Below are 11,406 nucleotides of genomic sequence, written 5' to 3'. Positions count from 1 at the left end.
CTTCTAAGATATATCAGAGAGCTAGCTCACTCTCTTTCTGCTATGTGGATGTACCAAAAGAAGCTAGCAGTCTGAAACCTGAAAGAGGGTCCTCATGAGAACCTGAGCATTCCATCACCCCCATCTCGGATTTCCAGCTGAACTCCGAGGTAAATTTGTGTTGTTTATAAACCACCCAGGCCATGGTGCTTTGTAGTGGCAGCCCAAACTGACTAAGGCACAATTCAAACTAAGTGGGCAAAAGTTAATAAGATTGTTATAACTTAAGAATAAAGATGTTGAATCACAGCCTTTGGGACAGGAGTCCGCTGTTTCTCCTTTGCTAGCAAAGCAATAAACCCTCTTTTTCCTTTTTCTCAAAACTATGTCATTATTGGATTGGCACAAAGGACAAGGACCAAGATTTTGGCAGCAAATGTGGCACCCCAGATGGGACCCAAGAGGAGCCCTGCTCCAGTTTCTTGGGCAGTTCTGGCACTCCAAACAAACCCCACTTCCATACTGAGGAACAAGGTGGCTGGTGAGTTTGTTGAGAGATGACCACTGGAGAAATTGGGAGAAACTGGGGGGCAGTGTGGGTTTGCCTCAGACTGAACCAGGAAGTAGCTCCTTTGAGTAAGGGAGGGACTGAGGAACCATCCCAGCAGCTGCCAAAGCGTTTTTTACCTTGGGAAACTCCTGCTTTCTCTCCCTGAACTGCACAAGTTGTGACACCCTCGACCATTTGGTAAGTCCCCTGGTGTGCACACTGAGACTCTTGATTCCATACACCTAGTTCTTCTTTGTGGAACATCTGGTCCCTCTTTCTGGGAACATCTGTGGCACAAGTGGTGTAAGAGTCACAGTTAAGTGGGACTCAAAAACCTAGGGATATGCACTCCCTTCTGATCTGTTCTAAGTTCTATTTGTTGGCCTTGGGCCTGGGAATTCCCTCTGCTTGTCTGTTTTCTTTGTATCTGCTACTGCCCCTTTTAAAACATGGCCAGTGCTGCATTGGTAGTCTCTTGGGGAAGATCTTAGCTCATCCATTTAAAGGTTCCCATCTGTTGAACATGGGTTTGGGACTCCTCTCTGGTTGTTTCTCTGTTTCTTTTTTGTAAAATCTTGCAATTGGAGTTGGTCTGTCAGAGGTAAAGTGAGTCAAAGAAAGGGCTACCTATAAGTCTAAGATAATGCTTTTTACTGTAATGATCTGACTTTTAAATAGCTTTCTACATTATGGTACAATCTTGCAGTTGGAGTTGGTCTGTCAAAGGTAAAGTAAGTGGAAGAAATTTGTACCTGAATATCTGTCTGTTTTAAAGGTTCCCATCTGTCAGGCCTGGTTTCAGTGATCCTCTCTTGTGTGTGTGGTGATTTTGGTTTTTTGGTTTTTGGTCTGTTACTGGTCCTTTAAGAAATGGGCCATGCTGCATTGATCTTACTGGTAGTCTCTTGAGCAGAGAGATCTTGGTTGCATGGGCCGCCTATAGAGATAAACCTGTCTAAAAGAAAGAAGGTTTGCTATAACACAATCTGGCCTTTAAATTTCTGGATTATTATACAATCTTGATGTTGAAGTTGGTCTGTCAGGGATAAAGTGTGTTAAAGAGATTCTATATGTGCAAGCATTTATGCAGTTGCAGGATAAGGGATCTGAACTGTCAGGAAATAAGTTGAAGGTGCCAAAAGGCACTGTCTCTGGTGTGTAAGAACAGCAGAGCACCAGAAGAAAGGGTCAAAAGAAGATTTCAATCTTTTAAACCCAGTGCTGGCACTACCAGTACTTTTTCTCAGCCTGCTCCAGGCAGCCAAAGATCATCTCACTGTGGTCAAGGACACCAGCCCTAAACTGGAAAAAAAATCCTAGAAAAACTGCCTGGACTGTAGAAAAATGGCCAAAGACAACCTGGTCTCTGCCCTGCCATCCAGCCCTTTTTGCCCCCGAGGTGGTGGAGGCTGCTGTCCACAAAGGATGTGGAAGAAGGTTCCAGCACTGTCAGATTCTGACCTGGGGGCAAGAATAGTCTCCCCTTCTAAGATCTGACAAGAGGCCCCATTGGGCCACATAATATTCATCACTGAGGCAAAGCAATTCTTACACAGTATCCCATTCAACTCAATGCCTGGGGAGGCTGGCAGAATAAATAACTGCAACCAGAAAGAAAAAGACAGAAACTAAGGCCAACCTGTGTTTTATAGGCAGCTCTGCAAAGGGATCCTCAAGGAAGCCTGAAGAAAGGATAGAAAGGGCCTCTTCCATTGCATATCAGTATACCTAGCATAAGAAAAATGCCCTGAAGGAGCCTCTGGGTACAACTGACAGCAAGGAACCCACTTAAAGTTGATGGCAATGTGATATTAATAACAGAGACAGGTCAGGATCAAAAATATCTTGTTCTCCAACCACTTGAATGCAACCTGGGAGGAAAAAGATTAAGGCACAGTTTTTTTGTATATGCTGGATTGTCCAACCCTATCCTGGGATGAAATTTGTTGTGTAAATTAAATGCATGGATAACATTCATAAGGACTATTTCAGTCCTTATGAATTTAAGAAAGGGTCTGAAACTAGATCAAAGAAAGTTATTGGTATGGAAATATATTTTAATACAGAAAATTAGAGGTAAAAGAAATGTTTTCTGGATGAGAAAGTATTTTGTCTTGGGCTAAAGTCCAAGATGAAAAAGGACAAAACTAAGGATGTAAAGAAGTTGTGAATGTTTAAGCATGTTGTAGAAGGTTTGTGGAAGGTAAATCTCAAAAAGTGTGTGTTTGTGATTAAATTGACTATAATTAGCACAAAGTTACTTGAACTTTAATGATATTAAGCAAAGTCTGAAACATTGATGTGCTCTTATCTATTGAGATTTTCTTGTATTTGTTCAGTTTTATTACTTGGGGAAATTAAGTCTTTAAGGAATCAGGGTTTGTACCTGTTTTAAAGTCATAAATAATTACTTTGTAACTGGTTAACAAACAACTGTACTTAGGTCATAACAATGTAGTTAATACCCCAAATGTATGTGAAGAAGTATGGTATGCATCTGAGAACTCTATTTCTCTAAGTCTCGTCTAAGTGTTCTATAAAAGTTTATTTTTATTTTTTCATAAAAGTTTATAAAATAAAATTTAAGTAAGTTTATTGGCAAGATATCCACTAAGTGCTCTCTTTTATACATTGTGTCTGACATAGAAGGGCCATACTGTCATTTGAAGACCTGTCTTATATCTATTTGCTTTGACTAAGTCAATTTCTGATTGTTCACACTGTTTTCTAAATGTAAAAGAGATATAAGGCTATCCATTGATTTTTGTTAACCTGTGCAGACCTGTGATTATTGTTATCATACACTCTGGATTCTAAATTGTACTTTAAAAGTTAAACTTAGTTAAATGTAAAGCTTTGGAGAGCATTTTGCAAAGTTGGTGTTCTCCAAACTAAATTTAGGTATAGCAAAAGTCTCAGGTTGGTATGGAAATAACAATTTGGTTGGTATTTTTTGTGGGTATTTGATGTTTTATACTGGATAAAGTAACCTGTTGTCAATAAGTTATATTTTGTGTTGTTCCTCACTCTAAAATTGGAATTTAAATGTATTTTTGGAAGGTATTAAGGAGAGCCTGACCTGTTTAGATGTGATATTGTAAAACATGGAAGCATTCTGCCACTTTTTCCACAAAAAGAAAGTTAAAATCTCCTTTAGCCTGTGTTTGAGTCATGTTTTCCGATATAATGTTGTTTTGTGTTAATTGTGAAGAGCCCACCTTACCTGAGATAAGGCTCTGCCTCCCACCTTAATCCATGTTAGAATGACTCTAACATGGACTAGATTTCAGCTCATATAAAATTGACATATAAAAGATTGACTTTGTTGTAAATATTACTGTGATCTCAGGACAGGGACTATAATATATAACTAAAGGTTCAAGATTATAAAAGTTATTTTTCTTGGTTCATAGCTATTACACAAACTGGACAGTTTTTCTCTGTTAATTTCATTTTGTATTTCCTTAAAAACTTATAACTGTTTCCTGTTAGTGATTTACAGAGGTACTGCTTCTTAAAAAAAAATTAAAAACTAACCTTGGTTAATTGAGATAATAAGCCACCACATACAGGCAGATAGTATATAATGCTGACTTCTGGTATTAATACTACCCCAACTAAATGAAAGAGGTATCTGTAAAATTATAGATATTGAAGTTATAACCTGTTACTCCCTCTTTAAGACTGGTGAAACTGACTTGCTGGGTGTTTAAAACCAAAAACTTGGAGACCAAAGTCAAGGAAGTAAAATGCCAAGGAAAAAGCAGCTGATATTTGGCCCTCTAAGTTCAGCCAGGATGCAGAGAATTATGGGACCCCTCCCTGGGCCCTGCAACTCTGGTGAGTCGCCCAATCTGCTGATCAGTGAGATCAAGGGGACCCTAAAGAACAGGAAGCCAACCAGTGCACATTCTGCAAAGAGGAGGGTTATTGGAGATGGAAATGTCCCTGATGCTTCTGAGAGAAGCCCCATATGGTCAGTCAGACCCCAGCCCATCCTGGCAAGTGACACCACTGGTGCAGGAAAGCTAACAGAGCCAGAAGGCTTCACACATGTCCCCAAGAGTGATCTCTGAGGAATCTCAGCTGACTCTTAAGGGTAGATAGAAACAAGGTCAGTTTTGACCAACTTGGTCTTAAACACCTGGCAGGAGAATATAGCCTGAGCACAGCACTACATGGACACTTAAAAGAAAAATAATGAATTTTAATGCAACTTAAGAAGTACACTCATGTCAGCTCTGTAATACAAAGCTGCGTTGCATCACAACCTAGCTTGTCAGTCTGAAATCTGCTCTCCCTGCCCTTTCTGGTGTAGCCATTTTCCCCACCTCCCAACCACTTGTCAGTCTGTGAACATCCTAGCTAGCTATTGGTTCATCAGTCAGTTGCAAGTATCCTTCTCGGTTATTGGTCCCCTGTTAGCCCAGCAGAATTCAACTGCTTAAGTGTGGCTACCCCGCCATCTTTTCCCTTGCTTTTCTCTCCCCCTGACTCACTTTCTTTCTCCTTACTTTCCACTCTCTCTAGCATGTGCCCTTTCTCTTTCCTTTCTCTTTTCTTCTCATTTTCTCTCTTACCCTGCAGGGAGACACTCTTTGCTTAATAAACTCCCTTATGTTATTTCCTGTGTCCAGCGTGGTTTCCGTGGAATTCCTTACATTGGTGCCGTGACTCATGATGGGTCCTTATACTGTTTCTTAAGCAAGTGGAAAGCCATCTGACGCCCCAGTGACCCCTGGACACAGCCCACCAGCCATTCGCCTGGACGCTCAGCTTTTTGCATGCAACACCAGACTTCAGATTGGTGAGTTCCCTTAGACAGGTCCCCACTCTAGACCACTTAAACACACCTCTGCTGACCTGAGAAGCAACTGTCAAGTGTCCGGGGCTCTTGAGGCGGCTGAGGAGTGGGGGTACCCCCAGTCACAACTTTTATAGTTACGACTGGCCCCGATAGTTGGTCTTATCTGCCGAGTGGATTCCTGATTTTATGGTGGAGATTCTCTCTCAGGGTTGAGGCTCATCCGCGCTCGCACTCGTACTCGAAAACCCTGATATCAGGTCCTCAACTCTTCTCAGCTTTTGCCTGGTCCCACATTGATGTTTGTGTGACAACACATCTATGCGCTGCCTTCTCGTGTCCAGTCGACTACTCTGGCCTTGGGACGCCCTGGCCACAGACTCGGCTGTATCAGTCTCCACCATGGGATCTGGGTCCTCCATTCCAGGAGATTCAACCCTTCACCTGACCCCCGGCTTAAAGTCATCAAAATTCCTTTGTGTAATGGCACCACGCTTCCATGAGCGAGCAGGCAGATGGAAAGGGATTCCTTATCCTCAAGTCTCTTCTTCTTGCTTCTTGCTCTTCCTGAAGGCTCGGGTGCCTCTGCCCCTGCTTCTCTGTCTCCCCCTGCTCCTCCATCTCCTTTACCCTGTTCTGTTTCTGCTTCCATTCCCCTGCCCAGCCCACCTAGTCCTCCTACCACGAGGTCCCACATACGCCAGTGTGGAGAGAGTAACAAGCCCAACCATCAGTGGCATGTCCCAGTAAGGAGTATGATATAGCAGTCCCATTCCCCACAAGTAGTGGGAGACAATGTTTAACAATTTTTTTTGCATCCAAACCTGAATTGATTAGTAACCAGGAAAAAAGGGTTAAAATGCCCTAGGCATCAAGTTTCTGCTAGAACTTGTTACCTGCTTTCAGATCTCAGTCAAGGCTTACATTGAAATGTTAATGGAGGAAGGCTCAATGGGAGACCAGTCTCAAACCCAAGAAAAGGAAAAAAGTGGTCCATTTAAATTTCTCCTGGGCTGTAACATAGATCACTTTATCTCTCCTCATCTTTTCTCTCTGCACTTCTCTTTCTCATTTTCTCATGCTATAATTAATGACCATTGTCATTTTTCTTCTAGGACTTTGTTTTTCTTAAATGCTATATTTTTGGGGGGAGGGTGCTGGGGATCCAACCCAGGGCCTTGTGCTTACAAGACAAGCACTCTACCGACTGAGCTATCTCCCCAACCCCAAGTGCTATATTTTTGAGCTCACAATTTTGATCCTACATACCTAGGTTAATGATTTTTGATCAGTTCTTTTTATTCAACTCTAGAGCTATTTTTGAACATCTGTTACATTGCAATGGAGATTCACCTATAAAATTACAAGGCCTTTGATTTTGTTATTTGTATGTCGTGCTGTCTGATGTTATGTTTTGTCTGTATCAAAACTGAGTGCTCCTAAAATTAAAATTTAAAAATGGATCCAGATACTTTTAATTCACGTGATTTAAAAAGGTTCAATTTAAATGGCCTGAATTCATCAATCAAAAGACATAGACTGGCAGATTGGATTTAAAAAAAAGATCCAACAATATGTTGCCTGCAAGAGACTCACCTCATAGAAAGAGATACCCATAGACTAAAGGTGAAAGGATGGGAAAAAACATACCATGCACATGGACCCAGCAGGGATGCCCTCTCTCACCACTCCTATTTAATATCGTCCTTGAAACTCTAGCCAGAGCAATTAGACAGACCAAAGAAATTAAAGGGATACGAATAGGAAAAGAAGAACTCAAACTATCCCTATTTGCTGATGATATGATTGTATACTTAGAGAACCAGGAAATTCCACCAGAAACTTTTAGATCTCATAAGTGAATTCAGTAAGTAGCAGGATATAAATCAATGCACATAAATCTAAGGCATTTTATACATAAGCAATGAATCTTCAGAAAGAGAAATCAGGAAAACTACCCCATTCACAATAGCTTCGAAAAAAAATAAATACTTGGGAATCAATCTCACAAAAGAGGTGAAAGACCTCTACAATGAGAACTACAGAACACTAAAGAAAGAAATTAAAGAAAACCTTAGAAGATGGAAAGATCTCCCATGTTCTTGGATAGGAAGAATTAATGTTGTCAAAATGGCCATACTACCAAAAGTGCTATACAGATTCAATGCAATTACAATTAAAATCCCAATGATGTACCTTACAGAAATAGAGCAAGCAATTATGAAATTCATCTGGAAGAATAAAAAAACCCAGAATAGCTAAAGCAATCCTTGGCAGAAAGAGTGAAGCAAGGGGTATCGCAATACCAGATCTTCAACTCTACTACAAAGCAATAGTAACAAAAATGGCATGGTATGGGTACCAAAATAGAAAGGTGGATCAATGGTACAGAATAGAGGACATGGACACAAACCCAAATAAATACAATTTTCTCATACTAGACAAAGGGGCCAAAAAATATGCAATGGAGAAAAGATAGCCTCTTCACAAATGGTGCTGGGAGAATTGGAAATCCATATGCAACAGAATGAAACTAAACCATATCTCTCACCATGCACGAAACTAAACTCAAAATGGATTAAGGATCTCGGAATCAGACCAGAGACCTTGCATCTTTTTTTTTTTTTTTTTTTTTTTTTAAAAGCAAATGACAAAGACCCAGTTTACCAGTTTTTTTAAACCTAAGCTTAACATTACATATTTAAACAATTGTCAAAACTTTACTAAGTTGCCAGCATTCATGCACAACTAGAAAACATCCTTAAGTTTATATTAAACCAGAAATGTATTACCATTAATGCATTAATATCTTTCATTACTAAATACTGGGGGGGAAAAAAAAAAACAAATTATTTCTACAAGAGATTCATCCTGGCAATGTTAGCTCACAGCAGGCTGACACTACTTGGCTCACATGTCAAACACAATGGAAAGCAGATCCATGCTGGTGTTAGAATACAATCTTGTCCTAGCACTACTCAAAGTCAAGGCTCACCTTGGATTACGTTTAATAAAAAAGCAAAGTGCATACAGAGATTACAACAATTTTAAAGACAAAAAAAAAAAATGGTCCTATTGTGTGGTCCCAACAATAAACTCAAAAGTCTATGACAAATAGGGGCTCCGATGAGCTGTTTATAAATACTTTAGATTAGGTACAATTATACTGAAAGTCGAGTTCGTCTGAAATCTTCAAAAAAATGTTCCTGTTAATCCTCAAATGGTGCTTGTTATAGTTTAACATTTCTGTTAAATGCGTGCGTTGAATTACTTGTTATCCAATCGTAGCAGCTGCTCCTTACCATTTATCGTTAAGGACTTTAACTGGCCGTCTTCTTCAACTTCTACTCTTTCTTGACCATTCTCGACAATTCTTTTTGTAGTGATTTTTCTGCCATTTACTATTTTGGTAGAAGTTGATATAGATTTGAAGTTACCCATCCCGCTGCCGCCAAATGATGTAGAAGAGAATGAAGTAAGGCCACCGTGACCTAGTGACCCAAATGAAGTAAATCCTGTATCAAATGAAGAAAATCCACCTCCAAATGATGGAAATCCACTGAAAGCAGAGAAAAATGAGCCTGCACCTCGGTTTCTGCTTCCTCGGGGACCCCTTCGGTTCCCAAAAATGTCTTCAAATGGGTCTTCGAAGAGTCGAACGAAAACGGGTCCCTTCCACCAAAAAATTCCCTGAAGACATCTTCTGGGTTCCGGAACGTGAAGCCAAACTCAAAAGGACTGTCAAAATGACTTCCACCTCCACCTCCACCATTTAAGCCTTCTTTGCCATACTTGTCATAGATGTCCCGTTTTTTAGCATCTGATAACACCTCATACGCCTCAGCTACTTGTTTGAATTTTCTCTCTGCTTCTTCTTTATTCTCAGGATTTTGTCTGGATGCCACTTTAGTGCCAGTTTCCGATATGCCTTTTTGATATCCTCGGGAGAGGCATGTCTCTGCACGCCTAGAACTTCATAGTAATCCACCATGTTTTAACAGATTGTTGGAACAAGTCCGAGGACGCGGCGGACGGGACGGGACGGGGCGGGCGGCCGGGTGCTCGCGGTCCGGCACCGCTGCGCTGGTGGCGGCGGCAGCGGCTTCTCGCGCTTTCCTTTCTCTCCTTTCTCCGAGACCTTGCATCTTATAGAAGAAAAAGTAAGTCCAGAGCTTCAACATGTCGGCTTCCAGACTTCCAGACTTCCTCAACAGGACTCCCATAGCACAAGAAATAAAAGCAAGAATTAATAACTGGGATAGATTCAAACTAAAAAACTTTCTCTCAGCAAAGGAAACTATCAGCAATGCGAAGAAAGAGCCTACAGAGTGGGAGAAAATCTTTGCCAATCATACTTCAGATAGAGCGCTAATCTCCAGAATATATAAAGAACTCAAAAAACTCCACACCAAGAATGCAAATAATCCAATCGACAAATGGGCTAAGGAAATGAATAGACACTTCACAGAAGAAGATACACAAGCAATCAACAAACATATGGAAAAATGTTCAACATCTCTAGTAATAAGAGAAATGCAAATCAAAACCACCCTAAGATTCCATCTCACCCCAATTAGAATGGCGATTATCAAGAATACAAGCAACAACAGGTGTTGGCGAGGATGTGGGGAGAAAGGTACACTCTTACATTGCTGGTGGGGCTGCAAATTAGTGCAGCCACTCTGGAAAGCAGTGTGGAGACTCCTTAGAAAACTTGGAATGGAACCATTTGAGCCAGCTATCCCACTCCTTGGCCTATACCCAAAGGACTTAAAATCAGCATATTACAGAGATACAGCCACATCAATGTTCATAGCTGCTCAGTTCACAATAGCCAGATTGTGGAACCAACCTACATGTCCTTCAATTGATGAATGGATAAAGAAAATGTGGTATATATATATATATACAATGGAATATTACTCAGCCATAAAGAATGATAAAATTATGGCATTTGCAGGCAAATGGATGAAACTGGAGAATATCATGCTAAGTGAGATAAGCCAATCTCAAAAAAAACAAAGGACGAATGATATCGCTAATAAGTGGATGATGACACATAATGGGGGGTGGGAGGGGTTAGTGTTAGGGTTAGAGTTAGGGTTAGGGAGGGGGGCAAGAATGGAGGAAGGAAGGACTGTATAGAGGGAAAAGAGGGGTGGGAGGGGTGGGAGGGGTGGGGGGGAAGGGAAAAAAATGGCAGAGTGAATCAAACAACATTACCCTATGTAAACTTACGATTACACAAATGGTATGCCTTTACGCCATGTACAAACAGAGAAACAACATGTATCCCATTTGTTTACAATAATAAAAAAATAATAATAATAATAAAAAATAAATAAAAATAAATAAAAAATAAATAAATAAAAAAGGTTCAATTTAAATTGGGTAAACTAATAAAAGTAAAACGTCTTTGAAAATAACTCGCAAGTCTCTAGGTGGTCAAACTAATAAAATGTTGATGTTAATAAAATGTCTAATATCAATTGTTTCTAGAACTTTTCTTCAACAGGAAAGAGACGGCAAATACTGTTGGTACACTTGTGTGATATATCTTGGTTTTTTTTTTACACTTGTCTGATATCTTGTTTTTTTTTTTTTTTACAATAAGATGAGTGAATTAGAGTTGACATGTGGGATTACTTAAACATGTTTGTTAGAGACATCTGATAACTTTCCTGAAAACAAAGAATAATGCTTACATACATATATAAAGATTGCTGACATAACTCTTTAGACCTGCATTTCCATCAGAGAACAGAGCTCCATCTGATCTCAGCTTAATCTTCAAAATCTGTGTTTATAAACTTTTATTTTCTAGTACTCGTTTGCCCCTCACTGAACTTGAGAATTTGGTCATGGTGGTCATGGCAAAAGAGGAAAAATTAGCTTCAGGATTAGAACATTTCACCTAAGATTTGTGAAAAGCCCCGCCTTACCTGAGATAAGGCTCTGCCTCCAACCCTGCTGCACTTTAGAATGGCTCAAAGTAAGCGAGACTTTAACTCATTTAAAGTTGTGTTCAAAAGTTGATGTTTGTTGTAAGAGTACTGTGATCTCAAACAGGGGA

The 11,406-nt window shown here is 40.1% G+C and overlaps 1 protein-coding gene across 1 annotated transcript; it reads right to left on the bottom strand.

The window, feature by feature from the left end:
- Positions 1–7,947: 7,947 nt before the first annotated feature.
- Positions 7,948–9,460, bottom strand: LOC124970342 (dnaJ homolog subfamily B member 6-like). Its single transcript, XM_047533626.1, is given in 3 exon segments — positions 7,948–8,986; positions 8,989–9,225; positions 9,228–9,460. Coding segments are annotated over 3 exon segments (720 nt in total). The 5' UTR covers positions 9,325–9,460; the 3' UTR covers positions 7,948–8,600.
- Between the last annotated feature and the right edge of the window lie 1,946 nt (positions 9,461–11,406).

The sequence above is a fragment of the Sciurus carolinensis genome, chromosome 18, assembly GCF_902686445.1.
Source record: "Sciurus carolinensis chromosome 18, mSciCar1.2, whole genome shotgun sequence".
Taxonomy (NCBI): domain Eukaryota; kingdom Metazoa; phylum Chordata; class Mammalia; order Rodentia; family Sciuridae; genus Sciurus; species Sciurus carolinensis.
Note: the sequence above shows the minus strand (reverse complement) of the source record. Positions and strands in the feature narration are given on the sequence as shown.